The sequence below is a fragment of the Triturus cristatus genome, chromosome 7 (assembly GCF_964204655.1).
Source record: "Triturus cristatus chromosome 7, aTriCri1.1, whole genome shotgun sequence".
Lineage (NCBI taxonomy): Eukaryota > Metazoa > Chordata > Amphibia > Caudata > Salamandridae > Triturus > Triturus cristatus.
The window spans coordinates 640,560,616-640,586,807 of record NC_140590.1 but is presented as its reverse complement, the minus strand read 5'-3'; the positions used below and the strand labels follow the sequence as shown (position 1 = coordinate 640,586,807).

At 48.5% G+C, this 26,192-nt stretch overlaps 1 protein-coding gene across 3 annotated transcripts in view; it reads right to left on the bottom strand.

Annotated features, from left to right (window-relative positions):
- Nucleotides 1-1,525: 1,525 nt before the first annotated feature.
- The window catches only part of HELZ (helicase with zinc finger), a 2,003,166-nt gene continuing 1,978,499 nt past the window's right edge, over nt 1,526-26,192 (bottom strand). For all 3 annotated transcript variants that reach the window (XM_085617266.1, XM_085617269.1, XM_085617268.1), the window contains exon 32: nt 1,526-2,960. In XM_085617266.1, coding sequence (XP_085473392.1) covers nt 2,629-2,960 — 332 coding nt within the window. In that variant the 3' untranslated portion in view covers nt 1,526-2,628. The remainder of the gene's footprint in view (nt 2,961-26,192) is intronic.

Below are 26,192 nucleotides of genomic sequence, written 5' to 3'. Positions count from 1 at the left end.
AAATAATGTCTTTTTTTAATCTAGTAGTTCATCATTTGCATTCCAAGCCCCTCCAGTGAGTGGCACCTTTGCAGGAAATGGCAGACCCATATTAACTGATTGTACGAAGGATGAACAGGAAGAGGTAAGAGAGAACCTGGACAAAGGGGTCCTGGAGTCCAGAATGAAGTTTTGTCTTTAAATCACTCCAAGGCTAGTACTGGACGCATGAGAAACTGTTGACAGCAAGCGTGTTACAAAATTCAAATTGTTGGCGATGCAGCCAGGTCTCGACATGACATGTCCTCTTTGATCGGCCAGACACATACCACTTTTGGGCCCTAATTGGTGATACACTAGAATTTGTTCTACCAATGACAAAGAAAATGGTCTTACTATATGACTCGACAAATTCTCCCCAACTGAACAATCCTACACAACATCTATTTGTAAAGGCCATGACTGTTACCAAGATTTGTACTTTGAGTCATTAGCAAGCGCCACAATTGCCTAAACATGATGGATGGATTACTAAAATATGTAAGGCAGCCTCATATGAGAGGCTCATATACAAGTTACAGGACAATATGGAGACCTTCCAGTCAATGTAGCCATTATTAATTAACACACAAATGTCCGACATAATGAGGATGCTAATTGAGGGGGGAGAAGAAGCCTGTGATACGACAGACACCCTCTCCACAGCTCCACTCCCCCCTTTTACGGCTGATGGGGCACCTCATAGTCCTTTCAGCAGAGCTAGAAGACTGTTTTTCTTCCAAAAGCTTGGGACACTGTAGTATAATCTGTCTAGGAGGAGTTAGCTATTATTGCTGAATGTTATCATTAGTATTGGGTCATTCATTGTACTGAGAAACAGTAAAAGATAACAATATTAAGAATGATAATAGACAACAGGTCCCCTCGTCTACACTCTTCGCCCAGTAGGTGCTTCTGGCATTGGGTATTGTTTATTGAATATATATGCATCGATACTGATGTCCTTTGCTGTATCGTTTGCATTGCTTTTGAAAATCCACAAATAATACAAACCAAACTTATCATGAACTAAAAACGAACTTCATTTGTTAAAAGAAATAAAAGAGGTTAAATATTTATATTCTTAATTCAGTTAAGGAGTTTTCTTGGTAGTGCACTGCACTGTAGTGGTGATAACGGAAATCCTAAGAAGGCAAATGGGAAACCCGCACTGCAATACAACAGTAGTGAGTTACATTTTTTGTGGCTATTTGCAATAAGGCTCCATTTAGGATACGTTTCATATTCTACCACAGCTAGAGAATGCAGCAGGAGCAATGATAATGCAACCACATTGTGTGACAAATGTCACTATATAGATAGCTTTAGCTAAAACCACCGTTCTTCCCACGTTAATCTTTATATATATTGCAGCAGTCTTTAAAATGACATATCTTTAAGTTCGCTCACTTCAAGATCCACAATGCTAGAGTTTAATCAGTATTTTAAAATGTTTAAGTTGATTGCTAAACTGGGCAAGCTTTGTCGATTTCAGTGAACAGACATCTTTTTTCTTTTTGTTTCTTTCTTTTAATGAGGTTCTGCAAACAAAACAGTTAGCAAAATAGTTAAAGTTTCTTGAATAATGTCACATTTTAATGTAAACATCAAATAATGTACCAAAAGATTTACTGGGAAAAAAATAGGCGGCACAATTCTCTATTCCACTGGAGAGGGGTGTGGGAAGCCAGATTACAAACATTTACACATGCATAGTGAAAAGAAACAAATGTGTTTACTAAATTCACACAGTTTTCTTCTTTTAAAATAGTTATTAAATCTACTAAGCACCAACATACCTAAAAATTGATTTTAGCTTCATGATTCATTAAAAAACCTATCAAATTAACATTAAAAACAAGCTAACATTTCATAGCTCGTTGAAAATAAAATATAAAGCATTTTGAAAAATAAAAAGCATTTTTTGTTTCTTTTTAATCTTTTTGTTTCTGCATGTTTCAAAACCACAGCATGTGTCTCTCCGAGATGCACAGTAATTTTGCCCTACAGTGGATGGAGATACATAACCACATTATATAGTCTAAAACTATAAAAGTCTTCGAATGCAGCATCCCTTCACAAAAAAACTAATAAAACTGATAGGATTTAAAAGATGCTGCTTCTTTATTTAGAAAAAAATGAAATTAATTTTGAGCAGAAAGAACATACATTTGTACATTACCTGGTCATTTCTGGTACAGAAACCCAGTATAGTATGCTAAAGTTATTAGATAAATGCAAATGCTAGTTACAGTTTTTTTTTCCTTTTTTAAATACAACTTTGTCAAACTTTTTTCTGTTTTTATAGTTGCAGTTAACGTCTGAGCTGCTAGCTTAATGCAACGTGTGTGTGACATCACCCAAAAAAACACAAAATGACCTTTGTTCTTTCTACATAACAGCTGATAAAAATGGTATTCACATCAAAATAATAGCATATAATTAAAAAAATTAGTTGCAGGACTAGCAGCAAAGCCATTAACTGAGTATATTTAATAGCTGACCCAACGTTAATAGTTGGACAGAGTTTGTGAAATTTATCTTACCCTATTAATGCAAACAAAAAAATAAACAAAATTATCTCTTTAAAATAAAATGAAATTTAACATATTATTTAAAATAGGAGTAAAAGCCGCTGCTACCTGATGAACTACCTAAGCTAAGTTCCTGAAACAGAGCCAAAGGATCGCTATTCTTTTTTGCCTGCTCGGGTGGAGGTTTGGGCTTTGGTGGTGCCCTCAGGGCACTTGCGTAGGACATGGCAGGCTTGCTCCCGCTAGCATTCGGCTGGCCACTGCTGTTGGATCCGGCAATCTGCTTGTTGGGCATGAGAGGTGGGAACTGGCCAAGATGCTGCAGAGAGTTGAAGTTGAAGGAATTCGGAATCTGTAGATTTTCACCTTTGAGATGATCCTCATGGGGGTTTCCTGTCTTCGATTGCACTAAACAATTGAAAAACAAAACAAGGGGAGACTTAAAAAAAATCTTCAGATTAAAACTTTCATAATCTGTTATAGCTTGGATAGAAACCAATCATAAAATAAGTTAGTTTAGGGCAAGTCTATAAAGTACCTTTAAGATTTCATTACATTAGAAGGTACTGGACTGTATATGTTAAGCAAAATAAACAGTGCTCGGCAAAATTAACTTTCGCCATACAGGAAAGATTTGCATCAACAGAAAATGTGAAGTCTGTTACAAAGAAAACTATACATATCCTCCTTCGCAGAGCACGCAACATTTATTTTTTCCCCTACATTAAAGTACCAGGCAATCCGATCCAGACTGGCCGATGGGCAAACCTCGGAGGTCGGCAGCTGGAATATGGAGGCTGGTTTCATCTCCTGTGCATTATCAACAAGTTGAAAGCAACTACCAAAATGATGAAGAAGGAATATATATAGCTAGTACGATGCACAAATCCTCAATGCACCATCTAGCAAGGTACTTGTCTGCAGTGTATATGCTTTTATTGCAGTGGTCTACATACCGGCAGGAGGAGCTACCAGTGGCGGTTGGTGACATGTGAAAATGGTAGGCGTACAATTACTGCCGTACTGCACTATGGCGTGAGAGCGTAGCGAGCGAGCGAGCATGAACGACTTCCACTGAGTGGAAAGCACCTCAAGTGGGCGCACACATGCTGTCCAAATCCGGTGCATGTATACACATCTTCATATTAAACACCAAGCTATTACCCATATAACACCTACACACTTTCCCAATATGTCAACTATGGCGCGTCTTATTTTCGCAAGAGGCAGGCCATGTTTCACGGACCCATACAGAGAGACCCTTGGACCATGGACCTTTCACACAGACCTTACTTCCACGCATTCTATATCTTTCACACAATCCAGGTCTCTCTGAAACGCACCCCATCTCAAGAGCACACCACACACGTTTCCATGATTCCCCTAAATAAGTACTATAGGTCGCTCAGCTCTCCGTCGTAGAACGTGTGTGCCACTCACATACCTCATAAGTCTTCACATACTACCACCTGCCTCGAGATGCACCTAACGGACATTATGTGTCTTTTACACTTCAATGTATGTCAACCAAATCCCATGTGCCCCTCCAGCCACCAGGCGCACATCATTAGGCCACACAACTCGCTTATTTTGTCTCACTCATATCCCCCACAGTCAAATATATTCTCCAATTAACTATACATCCATCAGACGATCCACACCAAGCACCTGAGACTACTAGATCCCTTCACCCACCGTCTCCCCATGTGCCACAGGCCGCCAACGAAAAACATCGATGGTGCTCCTAAAAATGGCCGTTCTGCAAGACGGTCAGCTTAACGCTGTGGCACAAGGGCGAGCTAGAAGTGTCTGGCGTACCAGAGGCACATGCTCCAGTGCACAATCCTACATGTAGTCAACTTTGCAGGGGTAATATGTGTAATATGTTCGTTACTGTAAAGCGCAGTTGTTACGCATATTAGATCGGCCGATTTATTGCTTGCGCCAGGTTTCACCACTTTATTTGAGTAAATCTGGTTTTGTACCAGACATACATCTTTTCGTTTGCTCTACCCCAAACACAGCTCATTTACAAAAATGATCAGTTGTTTGTCGCAAAGCGGGCTTGGCACTGCGCCAGGGTCAACTTTTGATGCAAAGTAGGATTGTATGTAAAAGTTGATGCTGCATGTGCGCATTTGTGTAGTTTTGTGTCATGAGTGTGCCTGCGCAAACCTCTAGTAAATTGAACCCCAATCGTTAATTTCAAAACTACGCAATACATTACATCTCAGATTTTCAATGCTGAGCCTTGTGCTATGGATTAAATACACTCAATTTGCTTTTCAGAAAGAAAAAGGGACATTTTATATTCGGCAAACGCCTAAAATGTTCTGTAGGCTTTAATTGGCCAAGACTCTCGCTTGATTCCAGATGTTGCTATAGTTCAATCTCTACTTCTTGTATTTAGAGTGTTCTCCGTGTAGGTGCCTCGATGGTGCTTAAATGTTGTGCTTGGCGCCTTATGAAAACTCTATATTCACATACAACAATAACTCAAATAGCTCCCTCCCTCCTATTTACTGTCGTTCCTTCTAGCGAACCGTCTCACACTTACTGTCAGTCGCGGCCCAGGTTGGGGCGGGGGGGGGGGGGGGGGGAGGAGGTAAAGGGGGTGGGCAGGGGGGGGAGGGAGTCGCACGGGGGTGGGGGGGGTTGAATAAAATAAAAATAATCTTATCAGGAATAATTTTATCAGGTCTGAACCTTCTGTCATCAGGGAACACAGCTGTAACACTTGATTCTCAGGGTAGCGAGGCGAAGCAGTCCAGCGCCTACTCAGGTGAGGTGGTATGGAGCTAGTACCTCAGTCAGCAGGCAAGCAACTAACATAACCAATAAATCACTGCCCTATTACTCATCATTTATAAAAAGGAAAAGTGCTTTATTACGAAGACACTAATCAATACTAATATAAATACATGGCAGGTTAAAATACCTATGGTGGCAGCCTACCAGTTCATACTCTTAGCAAACTTTTAACCCTAAGACCATAATACTCCCCATATGTACAAGCCAATAAAAGAGGGTTAAGGTATCCAAAGGCAGGCCTACTAGCTTAGTCATGGTGCCAGTAAGTTATTGAAAATAGCCTGTTAACACTGACTTAACCTTATAATTGTCAAGAAAGCACTTCAAACATTCCAATAACCTTTATTAAAACATGTAATGATTGCCTTAACTGTGTGTGTCAATAAAGGCTCTTAATAGCTTCCATTAAAACCCAAGAAACACTGCATTTTAATAAAATGTGTCATTGAGGTTTTTTTCAACGTTTAACATGCTGCCAGGGCTATCTTAGAACCCACCAACATGGATCCTCACCCTCCCAAGCATTTGAAGCAAAAGCTCCACCTCAAAAATGGCTTGAAATATTATGGAATAGCCTGCCCAGGTCATGTATCCTCCGGCCTTGGAAACTTACAGTGACATTTGGTGTTAGTCTTTTAGGCTTGGGCCGAAGAGCATCAGGACCTTTAGGAGTGGCTACCCAGGGCCGTCATGAGTGCTCTACCGCATCAGAGAGGGAGAGTGAGTAAGTGACTGAGTGGTTTCCTACTAGGGCAGTCTGGAGACAAAGAAAAATGGAAATGGCCTCCACGCCAGCTACTCATGACTGAGCAAAGCAAGGCAAACCAGCTGGGATAGCCGGGGCTGTGGAGCTCCCCCACAGTCTCCAACAATGGCACATCTTTTGTTTAGTAAAAATACAAGAAAAGGAAGCGTAATTGCAGTGTGAATCCGCTTTTTAAATATGCACAGCTTCAGGGCAAGGACCACCCCAGTGCCTAAAGGACCTGTGTTTTTGGTTTCTTTAGTGCTACAGAGTGTGAAGGGGCAGCACCAACAGTTGTATTGAGTGCTTTGGGGGCTACCAGATGTGCAGCAGCCCCCTAAAAGGAAATGTTCCTGGGGTCCTGGCCTTTCCCATGAGCCTGAAAAGTAGAAGCATGTAGGGTCACCTGTCTTGCTTAATTGTTTGCTGTAATTCTTCCATCAGTCCTTAGGAACTGGGAGACCCCCATGGACAAGAACATTCCTCGGAAAGGGACCCCCATGCATTTCCCCCTCCCAGGCTCGATCTTGCTTGCACTGACCCTCGGGACCATGGACCTCCCCCATGGGTATTTTGCAAAACTTTGGTGGGGGAAGCAACTCACTATTTTCTTGCTGGTCTTGGCCCTGGGTGGTCAATTACAATGATCTTGGTGTCGCGCTCCTGGTGGGCAGCTCTTGCTACCAGGAAGAGTTTCTTCAGGTTTCCTGGACTCTAAATAGTTGTATTCTTCTAGGAGCTGAATTTTCACCTTGCATCCGCCTTACGTGGACCCTGTATCTTGCCTGGATATCTGGCACCTCTTCTGGGTCTGGGGCATTCCTCTGTAACCCCCACACATCCCCCGGGCAGAGTGCTCTCCTTGTTGCACCCTCCAGGCTCCACAGCCTTCTTTTTGGCCATTAGCAAAGCATCTGGGTTAGCGGAAGTCAGGGGTCACAGTCCCCCTTCTTCTGGATTTCACACTTCTTCAGGACCAGTCCACAGGAGATCCAGGGAGTCATCTGAGGCCTCCCCCCACTCAGCATCTCCACCCATCTCCTGGCCCTCCCAGAGGGACAGCTCTACTGGCCCTGGAAAATAAATCGTAGCCCCTGGATGCCAACTGAAGGCAGAAGTCTTTCAATCTATCCTTCCAGAAAGTGTCAAATATCTTCTCTCTTCCACCTCGGCATTCCTCCGCAGTTGCTTCCCCCAGATCCAAACAGATAAGAAGAGTGGGGATGCAAAGGTTTTGAATGTAAACAACTCTGTCCAGTACTAGGGTGACAAATCATCACTTTGTTCCTGTCTCAACCCTCCTAGGCAGCATATTGGAACATTCCAATATGGCAACTTGAAGTGGTATGTTGGAAGACCTCTCAGACAGCCTAAAACTAGCTGCCTGGTTCCCCCTCCCTCTAAAACATCCAAGGGATGCACCTCTTGTGATTGGTTCCAGATGTCCAGCTGTCTTCCTTTGTGTTTGTGGGACTGAGCCTTCCCAGACTAGGTGCAGTGCGAATGGTATTAAGTACCTGCAGATTCCATACCCACCCCTTTCCCAGGAACAAGGGCAAGTCAATTACTCTGCTGGCCAGATGATCCTCCAAGTGGCCAGCAGAGTATTTCACTTGGCCCAACATATCTGAAGCAGAAGGAAATGGCAAGAGTGAGTGTGGAGATCCACTCTGGACTCTTTCATACCATATGATCAGTGTGTCATGCTAATCTCCAGGCCTCACGGTGGTGAAGAACAAGTTACTTACCTTCGGTAACGATATATCCGTAAGAGACATATATTAGTTATGGATTCCTTACCTTAGAATTACCCTCAGGCGTCAGACTGGATCCGGAAAAACTTTCTTCAGCAGTACCCCTGCGCGTCAGTAGATGGTGTTGGTCGACTCTGCATTCGTCATTGGCGTCATGATCGCCGGTATGACCTTCCGGTACCTACTTAGACGCAGCCCCTGCGCAATGACGTCAGTTCTTTACACAACATTGCACGCCAGAAGCGCAGTCTCATGCAAGACACTAACCACTGGTGCACAAAACTAGGGCCCTGAAGAACAAGTTACTTATCTTCGGTAACCCTATATCTGTAAGAAACATTAGTTAGTTATAGATTCCTTACCTTAGAATTACCCCCAGGTGCCACACTGGATCTGGAAAATTTTCATCAACTGTACCTCTGCGCGTCGGAATGTGGTGTTGGTCGGCTCCGTGTCCGTCGTCGTGGTTGCCAGGATGACGTCGCGGCAGCTACTTAGACGACGCCCTCGCGTGCAGATGTCTGTTCTGTACACGACTTTCCGCGCCAGAAACACAGAGCCATGTAAGACACTGACCACTGGTGCACAAAACTAGGGCCCTGAAAGGATGTCCTTAACCCTAGAAATCAGTTCGCAGAACGTGACGGATGGGTGGGGTGGTAAGAAATCTATAACTAACTAATGTTTCTGACAGATATATTGTTACCGAAAGTAAGTAACTTGTTCATCTGAAAGAAACACGTTCGTTATAGATTCCATACCTTAGAATAGATACCCTAGCAATACCAACCCCGGTGGTGGGTCTGCGAACCAAGATCACACCAGAAAATCCTGGAGACCAGAACGGGCAAAGATGCCGTCTCTCCGGACTTGGCTGTCCAGGCAGTAGTGGCAGAGCTCCTCTTCTCAAGGCTGTAGTGGCTACCATCGCCCTGGTGGAATTGGCGTGTAGCCCGACTGGAGGCTCCTTTTTGGCCAGAGAGTGACATGCCTTAATACACAAAACGACCCATCGAGAAATGGTGCGTTTGTGTACGGTCCGACCTTTCTTTGCACCCACGTAGCCAACAAAGAGTTGGTCATCCACCCGAAACGGTTTTGTGCGATCCAGATAGGAGAGCACATGTTTTGGGTCCAGACGGTGGAGCCTCTCTTCCTCCTTCGAAGGATGCGGTGGCGAAAAGAAGGTGGGCAAAGTAATGGTCTGCCAGATGTGGAATGCAGTGACCACCGAAAGGAAGGAAGGATGAACGGGTCCTGAGAACCACCTTGTCCGGATGGAAAGACAGGAAAAGAGGTTTGGAAGAAAGGGCCTAGAGCTCAATCACCCTTCTAGCAGAAGTGATCGCTACCGGAAAAGCAGTCTTAAGAGTCAAGAGTCTTAAGGGACAGTTATAAAGCGGCTCAAAGGCAGCACACATTAAATAGGTAAGAACCAGATTCAAGTCCCACTGAGGCATAATGAAGGGGATTGGAGGAAGGAGATGTGTTAAGCCTTTTAAGAAACAGTTAATTACCGGAGACTTCAAAAGAGAAGGTTGATGTGTCAGCCAAAGGAAGGCAGAGATGGCTGAAATATAGCCCTTGATAGTGCCCAGAGCAGAGCCCTGCTGGGCTAAACAAAGAAGGAACAAGAGAACTTCTGAAAGAAGGGCAGAAAGGGAATCCACAGCCTTTGCTGTGCACCATGCCACAACTTGTTCCACCGGCAGACGTATATCTTCTTAGTGGAGGGACGCCTGGCTGCCAGGATTACGTCACAGACTTCGGGAGGCAGGTCGCAAGACGTCAACTGCTGCCGCTCAATCTCCACGCAAGGAGGTGGAGACTGGACAGGTCCGGATGGAGGACCGTCCCCTGCTGCTGCAACAGAAGATCCTCCCGAAGAGGCAGTCTGATCGGAGGATCGATGGCCATGTTGAGCAGCTCACGATACAAGACTCTTCGTGCCCAATTCGGAGCCACAAGAATGTCTTTGCCCCGGTCGCGCCTGATCTTCTTCAGCACTCTGGGCAGAAGTGGTATAGGGGGAAAGGCGTACAACAGACCACAACTCCACTCGCGACGAAAAGCGTCGCCTAGCGAGAACCGCCTTGGAAATTCCAACGCGCAGAATTCCTGACATTGCACGTTCTCTTCAGTGGCGAATAGAACTAACCAAGTCTCTCTCTCCCCATTGCCCCGTTTGTTGCAGTACCACATGGCGGTGGTGTTATCCGTGAACACCTGCACTACTCTTCACCGGGAAGGAATGCGTTTTAGCGCAAGACTAATTGCCCGAAGCTTCAGAAGATTGATGTGGAGTCAGGACTCCGCCCGAGACCAGAGGCCTCTGATCTCCGCCTCTCCCATGTGGCCGCCCCATCCCAGAAGGGATGCGTCTGTCACCACCGTGTGTTCTGGTTGGGGAAGGGAGAGGGATCTACCATTGACCCAATCCTGGTTCCTGAGCCACCACTGCAGTTGTTGAGCAGTGCCCTCCGAGATCTGTATGCAATCGGACAGGTTCCCCTGATGCTGCGCACACTGGAACTTCAGGTCCCACTGCAGAGCCCGCATATGCCACCTTGCATGATCGACCAACAGGATGCAGGAGGCCATGAGGCCCAGTAGCCTCAGAGTCATTCTGACCGAAACCCGGGATAGAGGCAGAAAAGATCGGAATTATAGCCCGAATATCCAGGACTCGCTGTTCGGGAGGATAGACCTGAAACTGCGTCGTGTCCAGAACCGCTCCAATGACAAGGAGCTTCTGAGAGGGGGTCAGGTGTAACCACCCCCCTCCCAGGTCCCACCCATAAGGCGTGACCTAGCAGGCAACCCAGCCCCCCAGATTAGTATAAGAGTGGTAGCTGGGCCCCAGGAGATTAGAATATCCTGAACCTGCAACTTGAACAGAAACTCTGGACCTTCGACATTCGACGAAAGAAGAAGACTGAAGAATCTCCCTTGTGGCCAAGGAGTGGCTACCCTGTGCAAACAGGCACCATCAAGAGACTACCCTTTGCTTCGCTGAAGTTCTACGAGGGACTGACTGCAGAGCCCGACCAGAGCCTTGACTTCCAGACTTCTCCGACCCTGATCCACATCCACAGCCGGACTGAGATCCGTGGAGGCGACGAGAGACGTGGGACCGGCTACCTGGGAAAAGTGGCGAGTATCTTCCAGCGCGGCTTCTGAGGTACCCTCGAAGTTGTGCACCGGGGATTGAGAAGCCCCAACCCCAAGCACCATCTGCACCGAAGATCAGCCCCCCACACTCCACGAGTCCTGAGTGGGGCCCTTCTGCATTTTCCTGCTTGCCGCGTCTGTCCGGTTGCTTGCCCGTTGGCTAGCGGCCTTTGTGACGACACACCTTAAAAACTTCACTGCTGGTTTGGCTCCTCCAGACTGGCTCCCGCTCCTCTGCAAAAGAGAAGCAACCCAGACCTTCCTGGTCTGCATCAGAAGCAAGTCCTCCATTCTTCGTGGGGTCCGCTTGCCAAGGCTTGGTGAGTCCTAGTTCAACTTTGACGCCGCCGACAGCAAGAGGCTTCGTGGGACAGCTCGCCTCCTGGTCCTGGTCGTCCTCGACGTCTCCTGGTACCCGTGGCTGCTGCGACAAGCTTCACCCTTCGCCTGCAATCTTCACGACATCGCCTGGTTCCTTCCTGGTTCCACGTGGTCACTGGCTAGTGACCTTGACTCTGTCCCTTCTGCTTGCAGGTACCCTTCCTTCTTGATCCCGGCCTTGGGATCCACCGGACACTCTGCACTGACTGCCTGTCAGCAACTTTCCTTCAGGCATCCATAGAAGTCCACGACGAAACCCGACGCAAGTTCACACCTATGCACCCGCAGCCTGTGGGCTAGGTAACTTGGGTACTTCGGTGCTCACAAGGGTAGTGACTATCCTAAGGTCTAGTTTCCGAGTCTCGACTTTCTAGCTACTCCAGAAGTGTCCTTAAACTGCTTATTTCAGAACTGTACTATTTCTATCGATTATACGCATTACGCGTGAGTGTTTCCACTCTGCACCTGAATCCCGTGGGCCTCCCACTTCCTAACTGTTGGTAGTGTAGTGTAGTGTAGCCCCAGCGATTCCCTAGGCCTAGGCCTATTCTATTTCCGTGACAGTGGTCCTTATACCACTTCTTTAGTATATGGTTTGCGTGGCCCCTAGGGCCTAACTATATTACTTACCTGTGTGACTTAATGTATGCTTAAATAAGACTGTGTTGTACTTACCTCGAATCTCATAAAGAGTGCTGAGGGTTTGACTAGAATAAATACACTTTATTTTATATATATATATCTGTTGTGGTGTCCTTTCATTTGGTATTCAAGGGATTATATATGGTATCACAGCTGGCTTCACATGCCATTCAGAGTTTAGCCTAAGACTGCTCTTGTCCATGCTACCACTAGGATAGCTGGTCTATAAGGTTGACTTTACAACCAATCACCATAAGGGTTGTTTGGAATGATATAAGGTGTACACTAGAACTAGTGACATCATACATCAGGCCAACTTCTCACAACAACCACGACCTACTTCTGGGACAGGAACGTGCTGGATGGCTCCCTTGGCCAAGAGAGCCCAAACTTCCTGGCTGGAGGGGTAGTCTCGGGGTGGGAGTAGCCCCTTCGGACTGTTTGCAAAACCCACCTGTCCGACGTGATGGTGCGCCAGTGGGGGAGGTGATGGCGAATCCTGCAGACCACTGGCGTTTGATGGGCCTTAAAGGTCAGACTAGGGGGGTTTTGAGGCTGCTGCAGAGGGGGGTTGGTGGACTGGCCCGCCCGCTGGCTCCCTGAACCACGGCATTGGTTTCCATGTCCCCGGCTGCGCGAAGGTTGGGTAACTTGCTGTGGCCTGTGGCTCTGGGTGGGACGTAGCGGGGCACCCCTACCGTAGCCACGAAAGGGGCGAAATGCAGACTGCACTGGGCGGGTGTAGAGGCCCAAGGACTTGGCCGGAGCCCGTGTGTCCTTGAAGCACTCTAGGGCGTTGTCTGCTTTGTCTCCAAAAAGGCGACGGCTATCCAAAGGAATGTCCATCAAGGTGTTCTGGACATCCCTAAAAAAAACAGTCGACATCATCCAAGCGTAGCAACGAAGCGCTACAGACGTTGAAATAGTTCTGCCCAGAGAGTTGGCGGTATCCAGCTCACAACGCATCGCAAACTTCGCTGCATCCCTCCCGGCCGCAACAGCCTGGGAGAGCACTGCCGGGGTCTCCTCCTGACACGGAGGCAGCACTTGTGCCACCATATCACACACAAAGTGGGAATAACGGCCCAAGAGACATGCGGTATTTACGGACCACAGACCTAAGCTGGCAGAAGATAAACTTTTCTTCCCAAGATGGTGCAGCTTCTTGGATTCCCTTTCCGGTGGAGCGGTAGGGAAGGCGATTTTGGAAGTGGAGGCTTGGACCACCAAGCTCTCTGGGGTGGAGTGCTGGGAAAGGAAAGTGGGGTCGCCGGGAGCTGGGCGGTGTCGTCGGGCAATCATCCTGTCCACGGGAGCCTACGTGTTGGGACTGGACTATGTACCCAAAAGGATGACGGTGAGGGCCTCATTAAACGGTAGCAAGGGCTCCGGAGAGCTCGCCGCCAGTTGAAGTACCTCCGTCAGGTTAGTCCTGACCGCTTCCATAGGAAGCACGAGGTTAAGAGCCTCGGCTGCCCTACGCAACACCACTGCATATGACGCTCCCTCCTCCGCAGCCATGGTAGGAGGAGACAACATGCCAAGGTCAGAGAAGTGTCCAAACCACTGGCATCCCCCAGTTACTCTCTCCAGTCCTGCTCACTCTCCTGGTCAGCTAGAGGGTCACCTGACCCCTCCCAGTCCTCATTCTCAGTATCTGGGTGCCATTCTGGTTGAAAAAGGGCCCCAGGAGTGAACAGAGGCATAAAAACCCCTCTCGGCGCTGGATCCGGCATCGGGTCCACGTTGGGATGGAGACCGGCATCGAACGCGGAAGTTGTGCCAGAGGAAGCGGCGCCGGTGGAGGCGTAATAAGGTCAACCGCCTGGATCCAAGGGGGCCATGCGGCGCTGGAGCCGCCGGTGGAGAAGGCCTAGGACCCCCACCCAAGTCAGCGGGGCCCCAAGGCGCACCGGCGGTTTCGGGGCGCCCAAAGATGGCGTGCATTGCTTCATAGAACGTACGAGGCTGGGCGGGAGTCGCTCCGGGTCCCGGAAAGGGAGGGAAACGCAGAGTTGACTCTTCGGGCTCCACGCGCGGAGCAGCAGGAGGAGGAGGGGCACCACCCTCGGGCCTCGCCTGGTTGGGCGATCGACGAGAAGTCGAAGAGCGACGCTGCTTCTTCGACGACTTCTTATGCTTCGACTTACCCGACCCAGAGTGCGAAGACTTCGAACCGGAATGGTGGTGGCTCTGCGACCGGTCCCTCGACCTCCCTCGCGACTGGGACCTCGAACAGCACAGAGCCAACTGCTGGTGCTCAAGCAGCTTTTGGGACCGCACCCGCAAAGCCTTTGGCGCCATCGACCGGCAGTCAGAGCACGACTTGGAGTCGCGGTCGCGCTCCAGGCAAAAAAGACACACGAGGTGCGGATCTGTCACCGACCTCATTCGATGACCGGAACTGCATGGACTGAGCCGGGCATCCCTTGTGCACCTTAGTAGTCGAAGACTCTAAAAAAAAATTAATACAAAAAAAAAATAAAGTCGACAAAAGTCAAGAAAAAGTTAGTCGAAAAATCACTGAGGTACCGCTCTTCCCAGATCTGCGCTGGCTGGCGCGGAAAAAGAAAGAACTGACGTCAGGTGTGAGGGCGGCATCTAAGTAGCTGCTGTGACGTCATCCCGGAGGCCACGACGTCGACGATGTACGCAGAGCCGACCTACGCCACCTTCCGAAGCACAGAGGTACTGCTGACGAAAAAATGTACGGATCAAGTCTGACGCCTTGGGGTAATTCTAATGTAAGGAATCTATACCTAGTGTTTCTTTCAGATAGGGAGTCTCTTACTCTAGAAGTCAGTTCGAATGGGGAGGATGGGTGGGGCGGTAAGTAATCCATAACTAATATATGTCTCTTACAGATACATCGTTACCGAAGGTAAGTAACTTGTTCATTTGAAAGAGACTATTAGTTATAGATTACTTACCTTAGAATAGATACCCCAGCAATACCAATCCCGGAGGTGGTTCAGCGAACTAAGTTCACACCATAAAGTCCTGGAGAACTGAACGGCCAAAAAAGCTGTCTCTCTGGACTTGGCTGTCCAGGCAGTAATGTTTAGTCAACGTGTGCAATGAAGCCCACGTGGCTGCCTGGCAGATGTCCTGAAGGGTTACTCCATGTCCCAAAGCAGAAGTGCCTGCCGTCGCCCTGGTGGAATAGGCGCACAACCTTACTGGAGGCTCCTTTTTCGCCAAGGAAAAGCACATTTTGATGCAAAGAACGACCCATCCAGAGATGGTCTGTTTTTGCACGGCCTGACCTTTCTTGGCACCCAGAGCTGATCATCCACCCGGAATTGTTTTGTGCGATCCAGATAAAATGATATTGCACGTTTTGGATCCAGGCGGTGGAGCCTCCCCTCCTCTTTAGAAGGATGCGGGGGCTGGAAGAAGGTGGGCAAAGTGATGGTCTATCCTATGTGGAAAGAGGTAACCACTTTGGGAAGAAAGGAAGGCCTAGTGCGAAGAACAACCTTGTCTGGATGAACAGCCAAGAAAGGAGGTTTCGAAGAAAGAGCCTGAAGCTCACTCACCCTGCGAGCAGAGGTGATGGTAACCAAAAAGGCAGTTTTAAGTGTCAAAAGTCTGAGAGGACAGTTATGTAGAGGGTCGAAAGAAGCGCACATAAGGTAAGTCAGAACAAGATTCTAGTCCCACTGGGGTATTACGAAAGGAATAGGAAAAAAAGGTGAGTAATGCCCTTAAGGAAGCGATTTACAATAGGGCACTTGAAAAGAGAAGGTTGATCTGGAAGGGGAAGGAAGGCCGAAATTTCCGAAAGATAGCCCTTGAGAGTGCCCAAAGCAGAACCCTGCTGGGCCAAAGAAAGAATGAAGAGTAGAAACTCTGAAAGAGGGGCAGAAAGGGGATCCACAGCCTTTGCTGTGCACCATGCCACAAATTTGTTACACCTACAGCTGAATACCGTTTTGGTGGAGTGATGCCTGGCTCCCAAGATAACGTTACAGACTTCGGGAGGAAGGTCGAAAGCTGTCAACTGTCGCTGCTCAATCTCAACTCAAAGAGGTGGAAGCCGGACAGGTTCAGGTGGAGGACCATCCCCTGCTGCTGCGACAGAAGATCCTCCTGAAGGGGCAGTCTGATCGGAGGATCGATGGCCATGTTCAATTGCTCGGGACACCAGATTCTTCGTGCCCAGTCCAGAGCCACAAGGTTGACTTGGGCCTGGTTGTGCTTGATCATCTTCAGCATTCTGGACAGAAGTGGTATGGGAGTATAGAAGACCACAACTCCACTCGCGACGAAAAGCATCGTCTAGTGAGTGCCGCCTTGGAAATTCCAAGCGCAGAACTGCGGACATTGCGCGCTTTCTTCGGTGGTGAATAGATCGAACCAAGGCTATCCCCACTGCTGAAGGAGACCTTGCACCACCTCAGAGTGAAGACGCCATTTGTGATCCTTCATGCACCGGCGGCTGAGTTAGTCCGCCCTGACGTTCAGGGACCCTGCCAGGTGTTGAACCACCAGGGAAATGCCCTGATGTTCCAGCCACTTCCAGAGACGAAGTGCCTCCTGACATAGGGTCCACGATCTCACCCCGCCCTGTTTGTTGCAATACCACATGGCGGTGGTGTGGTCCGTCAACACCTGCACTACTCTTCCCTTAACAGAAGGAAGGAATGCCTTCAGTGCAAGATGAATCGCCCGGAGCTCCTGAAGGTTGATGTGGAGCCCGGACTCCGCCGGAGACCAGAGGCCTCTGTTCTCCACCTCCCCCATGTGGCCGCACCACTGTGAACTCTGGTTGGGAAAGGGAGAGGGATCTACCCTCAGGGCCGGACTGGCTGCAGCAGCCACCAGGCATTTCCCCGGTGGGCCGTCATGGTGGGGGCTGGTTTTGGGCCCCTGGGCGGCCGTTTGTGTTACTGGGGGCCAGCAATATAGGCTGAAACCGTCCCTAACAAACAACTCGTCTGCACCTCCTCCCCCCCTGGGGGGCCCGTTGACAGTTTTCTACGGCCGGTTTCAGTTCTCAGTCTAGCCCAGTCTGCCGTTGACCCAATCCTGGTGTGTTAGCCACCAATGCAATTGGTGTGCAGTGCCCTCCGAGATCTGGACGCAATTGGAAAGATTCCCCTGATGCTGTGCCCACTGGAACTTCAGGTCCCACTGCAGTACCCGCATATGCCACCTGGCATGATCGACCAGCAGGATGCAGGAGGCTATGAGGCCCAGCAGCCTCAGAGTCATTCTGACTGAAACCTGGGATAGAGGCTGAAAGATCTGAATCGCTGCTCGGGAGGATAGGCCCGAAACTGCACTGTGTCCAGAACCACCCAGATGAAAAGGAGCTTCTGAGATGGAATCAGGTGTGACTTAGGGAAAATTGACAGTGAACCCCTGTGAATGCAGGCGGTCAGCCGTAGTCTGGAGGTGGGAGACTGACAGCCTGGGGCGAGCTCGACTTCAACAGCCAGTTGTTGAGATAGGGGAAAACTGGAACCCCTGATCTGCACAGATGAGCTATGACCACCGCCATCACTTTCGTGAACACCCGAGGGGCGCTGGTAAGGCCAAAGGTGACCTGAAAATGCTCGTGGACTTCCATGAACCATAGGTAACGCCCGTGGGCAGGCAGGGGATATGAAAATAGGCGCCCTACAAGTCCAACGCTACCGTCCAGTCTCCAGGGTCGAGGGCAAACAGGACCCAAGCCAGTGCCAACATTTTGAAGTTCTCCTTTCGGAAGCGGTTGACTTCCCTGAGATCCAAGATAGGACACAGGCCTTTGTCCTTCTTGGGTACCAGGAAGTAGTGGGAATAACAACCACGATCTACATCTGGCACAGGGACTCGCTCGATGGCCCCCTTCGCCAAGAGAGCCGTAACTTCCTGACTGAGAAGGGCCAAATGATCCTCCAACATGTGATGGAAGGCAGGTGGCATGGACCGAGGGGTAGTCTTGAAAGGGAGGGAGTAGCCCCTTCGGACTATCTGCAAAACCCACCTGTCTGACGTGATGTTGAGCCAGAGGGGGAGGTGATGGCGAATCCTGCCGCCCACTGGCAACTAGTGGCCCTGAAAAGTCAGACTAGGAGGGCTAGGAGGTTGCTGCAGAGTGGGGGCTGGTGTACTGGCCCTTCCGCTGGCCCCCAGACCCACAATGCTGGGTCCCAAGTCCCCGGCCGCACAGAGGCTGGACAGCCTGCGCAGGCCTGGAACATGGCAGGGCACCCCTTCTGTAGCGCCGAAAGGGGTGAAAAGCAGACTGCCTGGGGAGAGAGGTGGTAGCGAGGCCCAAGGATCTGGACGCAGACCTGGAATCCTTTAAGCGCTCGAGCGCATTGTCCGATTTGTCACCAAACAAGCAACGGCCATCAAAGGGCATGTCCAAAAGAGTAGATTGGACATCACCCGAAAAGCCAGTGGACCTCAGCCAGGCGTAGCGTCTCAGGGCTAACGATTTTGAAATCGTCCAGCCTAGCGAGTCAGTGGTGTCCAGTCCACATCATATGGCAAACTTCGCTGCATCTCTACCCTCAGCAACTGCATGGGAGAGCATGGCCAAGGCCACCTCCGGGCACTGTGGCAGCACCTGCGCGACCGTGTCCCACACAGAATGGGAGTAACGGCCCAAGAGACATGCAGTCCTAAGCTGGGGGAAGAAAACATCTTCTTCCCAAGATGGTCCATCGTCTTCGGTTCCCTATCAGGTGGAGTAGTAGGCAATGTGCGCTTGGAAGTTGAGGCTTGGACCACCAAGCTTTTGGGGGTAGGGTGTTGGGAGAGGAAGATGGGGTCACCGGGGACATGACGGGGGGTTTGGCTAATTGTCCTATCCACAGGAGCCCCTGTGCTGGGCTTCAAGTGCCCAGAAGGATGTCCGTGAGGGCCACATTGATTGTCAGCAGGGGCTCCGAAGAGGCCGCTGCCAGTTGAAGCACCTCGGTAAGGAGGAAATCAGTGTCAGCACAAGTCGTGACTGCACCAGAGCCGCGCAATATCGCTGCCTTTTCCGCCCCACGGAGTTCTAAATCGGAACCCCCGAGGTATTAAACCTACTGAAGTCCAAGCGATTAACTTAGGAACTTCCAACAGATATTGGATATTATCCACTTTCACTTCACCTGAGGTCCTGAAGAAAGCCCCCCGACCCCTTTTGGGCACTCTAGGGGCTGAAACATGTCGACCGATCACTCAGACTTTTAACTGCAGCGGATACATCACCCATCCTTTCTGCAACTAACTGTTTTTTAAATATTTTTTCCCTGCGCCTAATAGAATAAAATGGAATACAGGTAGCCAGAGGAATTTTTTAACTTATCACAAACACCTGAGCACTCCTCACATTTTTTGAATCCCTTTTTTTCCCTGATCACTACTGGAACGACCTGTGGTTCACCTCCGGGTTGGAGGAAGCATGGGAAAAACCCGATGATGATGCTGTCACGTATCTAAACATCAAGGCGGACAACCAAGATATACCGCCCACGAACTAATTTACGTGATTGAGGGTTTTTTACCAATATCGGCAACCACTTTCCGAACCCTGGTGCCAGCAACAAGTGATCCTTTCCCTTTTGATTATTAGTCCTGACAACCACCATAGGAAGCTCAAGGTTCAAGGCCTCAGTCACCCTACGCAACACCGCAACATAAGAGGCACCCCAGTCCTCCTCACCCTCCTCTGGTAGCCACTCAGGGCGATAGGGAACATCAGGGGAGAACAAAGGTACGAACGTACCGGTCGGCGCTGGTACCGACGTTGGTCAATGCCAGTCCGGCTCTGTGTCCATGTCGAGGGGGAGGCTGGGTTTGATTTTGGTTGGGGACACAACCGGCGTCGAAGGGGGTGGAGGTGTCGCAATGGATTTGGCGCCGGAGGAGGTGTCGTTAGGTTGACCGGTGCCGATCTGGATCCAGGCCTGGATCCCGGGGGGAGCTGCGGCACGGGTGGAAGCCGCCGGCATCGAAGGCCTAGAACCCCGAGCCAAGTCCGGAGCGCCTTTAGGTGTGCCGGTGGAGTCGGGCTGCCCAAAGACGAGGTGTAGAACTTTGTTAAAACGTTTAAGTTGGGCAGGGGTCGCTTCAGCTCCTGGGATGGGAGTAGGCTCGGAGTCGACCCAACAGGCTCTGCGTGCTGAGTCGGACGACTACCTTCCGCATCCCGCGTCGCAAAGGCCGACGGCCGCGGAGAACGCAAAGAGCCATGGTGCTTCTTCGCCTTCTTTTTGTGCTTCGACTTACCCGAAGACTTTGACGAGGAGTGGTGGTGATGGCTCCGTGACCGGTCTCGGGACCTCCTTCTCGATCAGGACCTTGAGCCGCACGGAACCGACTGCCAGACTCCAGAAGCTTTCCGGACCGCTATCACAAAGACTTCGGGGCCATGGCCCGACAGTCGGATCACAACTTCGGGTCGTGGTCATGCTCCAGACACTAGAGGCACACTAGTTGTGGGTCTATCACTGACATCAGCTTGTGGCAGGAGCCACAAGGCTTGAAGCCGGTTCACTGATGTGACATCCCTGTGCACCGTGAGTCGAACGACTCGAAAAAAAATTCCATAAAAGTCGAAAAAAGACAGTTAAAAAGTGTCTAGAGGTACCACTCTCTCCGGACCTGCACTGGCTGGCGTGGACAAAGAAAGAACGGACGTCAGCGTGCAGCGGCGGCGTCTAAGTAGATACCACGACGTCACTCCGGCGATCATGACGCCAACGATGAACACGGAGTTGACAGATGCCACCTACCGACGCGCAGGGGTACTGCTGAAGAATCTAGATCTAGTCTAACGCCTGTGGGCAATTCTAAGGTAAGGAATCCTTTCAGATACCGTAGTTTGGTATACAGTTAGGCACAACCACTTTTCAGTAATCCCTACAGATATACCTACTCACCTTATTAATTGCCACTCATATTACAGCTCTACCAGGGCAGGACCAAAGCCTGAAGGGTCCCTTCAGTGACAGGCTACTTTTGCACAGATATGCTGAGATAGACGTCACAAGCTCAGCCCACATGCATGTGCATACATGTTCACATGAAACCAGCCTTTTACCCTAGGGGTGCAGCACTCGCAATCCATTTTTACAGAGCTTACAGTGAGTGAGACTCAGGTAGTGAGACTCTCATAGTAGAAGTCCATCAACCAGGTAGCCTAAAAAGTGAAAATTATAGGGTGATTAAATGGGCAGAACCCATTTCTCTCAGATGTATATTTAAAGGCACTTTTCTCTAGAGGATTTTCTCAGCATGGAAAAAAACAAGATCATCTGTGAAGAATGGTTACCAACATCATTCTACAAGAAAATAAAGGAAAAAATCCAAGGAGTTCTGTATATAGAAAATGCCCATCATTCGTACAGGAACTTAAACTGGTGTGTTATTAACCATTCTCATGAAAGCTTAATACCATAAAAATCCACAAGACCTCACAAACTATAGAAGCAGATGAAGTACCAATGCAAAATGGCCTTCAATTAGAAGAACTGAAGGGTAAATAAATATTTGGGTTCGAGAGGATGACCAGAGAAAATAGAGACAATAAAGAAGACAATGAAGATTCCCTACATTGGATAATATAGGTCTCATCGAAGAAGAATTCACCTAGCTTTTTTCCATACAAAAAGATAAAGTATTATTTAGCGAAACTATCTATAATTTTACTTAGATTAGTAGCTTTGGTGAATGATCCTTGAGGGTGGCTTTCGCCTTTTTGGGTCCAGACAGTGGAGGCAATCACAAAGGAAAGTGCCAATCAGATGTGTCATTGTTAGAACTTGGCATATTTTGGAGTGTTTCCCCTGTGTTCTTGCTTTCTGACCTCCCGGTTTTGACTCTGTTTATGCTGCTTTAGTGTCTCTACGCTGTTCAGTGTTAGAGTGCAAGTGCTCATGTTGTAGATTGTTGTTATGGACTGGTGATTCCATCATTGGTTATTTGATTTACTAGTCAGTCCCTAGTACGGTGCACTGTGTGTGCCCAGAGTCTGTAAATCAAATGCTGCTAGTGGGCTTGAGCACTGGTTGTGCCACCTTCACAAGCAGCCCTTCAAAGGTAATTCAGACCTGCCACTGCAGTGTCTGTGTGCAGTCTAGTACTGCCATGTCGACTTGGCAAGTGCATCCATTTACCAGGCCCTAACCTTCCCTTACAGAAGAGGCACCCCTAAGGTAGGCCCAAGGTACCCCTCTGGGCAGGGTGCAGAGTATGTGAAATGTAGGACATGCCCGGATGTGTGTGGCATGTCCCGAAATACTGCCAATTTAGTTTTTCAATATTGAAAGGCTATCTGGCTAATAGGAAAGCATGGGAGTTAATTTATAACATCTTTTAAATATAACTTCCCATTGGGACCAGATAGGAAAATAAAGTTTAGTATGCCTGAACTCAAAATCTAAAGATGCATCTTTTAGTAAAGGTGTTTTTTACATTCTGTGTTTAAAAATACCACTTTTGGAAAATAGGTATTTTTTTTGCATAGCCATCATGTGTGCCTCTTCTAGGATGTGTTTCCACAGTCTGGCTTTGGAGTGACAGGGGCCAGGGATGTGCAGAGTCTGGATGAGTCCGGGCTGGGCTGCATTGACCTGCGCTGCATTTAGAGTAGTCGGAGGAGATTTCCTTGCACCTGAATGGGCCTGGTCTGCTGTAGACAATGCTGTCTCCGCCTCTTGCTGGGAAGCTGAGCCAGAGAGCACCAAACTGGTTGTCTGAGAGGAGAAAGTAATTTGGTGTACACATATTGGGGCCCAGACCCCAGAACTTTAGAACTCTTTTGGACCAAGGAGAAGAGTTGGAGAAGTTGTGAGGACGAACTACCACTTTGCTGAGTGCTTTGCTGTGTCAGCCTGCAGTGGCTGCTTCTGTCTTGGGCAGTGAAAGGACTGGACTGAACTTTCTGCAACTTCTTTACTGAGTTTTTCCATGGGCTTGAGGTAGAACTTGCCCCCTGTTCAAGACGTCTCAGGAACAGCAAAGACTTCAAGCTCATCTGCCGTTAGCACTGGGGACTGTGGATTTTGTGCTACAACAGAAGAAAAAGCAACCCGACGCAGTCTATGACGCAGCTGAGGACTCCGTGTCTTGAAGGCACTGCAGAGGGCACCGCCTCACCGCAACCCTGGTCTCACCGCCGCCACCGAGCCGCTGCTTGCAACGCGACCTGTGGGCACTGTACTTTGCACCGCCTCGCTTCACTCCGCCGCCTTGGTATTCCCGATGACAACGATCCATGCCGGCATCGATGCCGCTGCTTGCACCGTGGATCGAGGACACTATTCGTAAGTTACACAACACACTGTCCCTATCCCGCACCGCAGCCTTGGCCCACCAACACCGGCGCTATTGACTCCAGTTCGTCAGCCGACAACAGCGCTTCAGCAACAATGACGCAGCTGCTTGCACTGTGACCTCCCAGCACCGCGACGAGCACTGCATCACTTCGCACAGCAAACCTGGTCTCAACAACGTGCTGGACGACCATCACCGAGCCGCTGCCTGCACCGCACTCCGCACCGCAGCCGCAATGCCTGCCGACGCTCCCGACTTCAACCGCAAGGAGTTCGATCTGCAACAAGTGTGACTTCAAGGGCCCGATGACCCAGGAACCGACGCCTGCAGACGCCTTACGGGGCTCATAGAGAGGTCGCAGATGCCCTACATTTCTAAAGGTACTGTTTTACGGGTCTTCCCGACACCGTAGTTGGCCCGCGACGCAGCAGTCAGCCAGAACTGTTTGGATTTGTTGTTCACAATGCTGTGATAGCCCCAGACAGAGCTATTGACTTTAAGGAACTGTATTTCAAGTCTATTTTTATTACTGAAGATTTCTGAGAAATGTATGGTGGATGTTTATCGTTTTTGGTCTTCTTTTGGATATATAAAAATATTGGATATTTTTCAAAACTAGTGTGGTGTCCTTTTGTAGTGCTTTCACTGTATTAATGTGGGTTACGTGCAAATGCTTTACACACTGCCTCTAAGATAAGCCTGACTGCTCGTACCAAGCTACCAAGGTGGTGAGCAGGGGTTATTTTAGCAGTGTAACTCTCTTATCCTGACTAGAAGGAAGGGTCCCTACTTGGAAAACGGTGCAAACCCTTGCCAACTAGAGACCCCCATTTCTAACAGTCATACATAAGCAAACCACAGTTTGCACGCAGCACTCTCCTACACTTAAGCACAGAACACTGTAAATGTAAACTCTTCGTATACTTCCTACACAGCTGAGATATTCACTACAATTAACTATCATGAGGCTCCCAGCAGTAGTAACCAAGGCAAGTAAAAAAAAAAAACCCTAACGGAATACAAACAGTTCACATACATCCAACTTATTATCAACTTGGTTACCACAAATGGAAGCTCCATCACATCATATAGATACAATAACAAAGACTATTTCTGTGACAGATCAATGGCCATGTTACTGACAGCAGTTGTGCAAGCATTGTGAAAGAATTTTGGGCCACTATTTCTCCGATTGCGAAATCCACATTTACAGCCCAGTAATATCAGCACAGTACCACCTGTCAAAAGGACCAAAGATGATACTTTTTTAAAAAACTTTATTTACCAGTTTCAAAAGTATAACAACGCATCTTCAATATCTAGTACATTAATGTAATGGCAATGCTGTGTATAGAGAAAAATAAGTAACTCGTCGGTTCCCCATAAATTCTAGTTACCACAGTAGTCAACTCAAAATGATCTTTCAAAATCAGCAATTCTGTGAGCAACACTCTCACCTGTCAATATTTCGTACAACTTGAATGAGTTTTCATAAGATAAATAGTTTTAGACATGATTAATAATTACATTTCTATGCCCTATGTACCATGTGCTATCAGCTCAGCATACCCCTGTTGGTACGAGTCCGTGTTCAAACTGTGTAGCAGGTTGTGACTGCGCTGCTGCCGAATAGTGTTTGAACGGGCCCCAAATATCCCTAGGGCGGGACGTTCTAGGAAGCGTGGTGGAGTATAGGTCATAGTTGGTATTAAAATACCCTAGACTATTTAGCCAATCTTTTTGTGTCTGAGCAGTTTTTCACCCCCATTTGATTGCAATTTCTCTCTTGGCCAGAAGTAACCCTATGGCGGCAAATTTCCGGACAGCCTTAGGAATGTTTGTAACATATCCCAGCAATGCCACCTCAGGGGTGGGCTCAATGTCTAAATCTATCATTTCCCCATGTGTTTGGAAAATTGCGTCCCAGAAAGGTTTAATTTTGACACAGTTCTAGGAGAGATGAGCAAAATCTGCATGTGGGAATATGCACTTTAAGCAACAGCGGAGTCTGTCTGGGTCAAGTCTATGTGTCATCTTGAGGGTAATGTATGTTCTATGTAGGAATTTAAAGTGAATCAGTTTGTGACGACTGTTCAGGGATACCTCCTTAGTCTGACTGCAGCATGCTGCCCTTTGATCATCCATGATGGGGTGTCCCAGATCTTCCTCCCTGGAAGCCCTTATTTTAGTGTCATTTATTGGAATTATATCTGCACATGCCCAGTACATCTTGAAGAATAAAGGCACGATTTTCCATGCCAGAAGACCAGAGCCATGAAGAAAAGTGACCACAGGTCTGTCAAAACTAGGGCCCTGAAAGGGGTCATCCCTGTCGCTAAAAATCCGTTTGCAGAGCGGGGAGGTTGGGTGGGTCAGTCAGGAATCTGCAGCTTGGTATATTCTCTACCAGTTAAGGCACTACAGAAGGTAAGAAACTTGTTAATCTGATAGAGACTTCTAGCCGCAGATTAATTCCCTTTGGAATAGGTAACCAAGCAATACCATTCCTAGAGGAGGGTCTGAAAACTAATTTTAAAACGAGAAAACCTTGCAGGACTGAAAAGGCAAAGTGCCCATCTCTGTGAACCTGAATGTCCACTCAGTAATGTTTAGTGAACGTGTGCAGAAAAGACTACACTGCTGCCTGGCAAATAACCAGGACTGGAACTCCACATGCTAACGCAGGGGTGGCCGCTTTAGCTCTGGTGGAATGTGCCTGCAAACCTTCAGGAGGTTTCTTCTTGGCCAGTGCATAGTAGATATCAATGCAGTTTGGCGAATTGGAGAAGTAAAAATGTACCTTCATTCTATGCATGGAAAGCAAAATTGGGTAAAGTTAAAGAGTTAGAAAGATGCTATGCACTAAGAACAGGA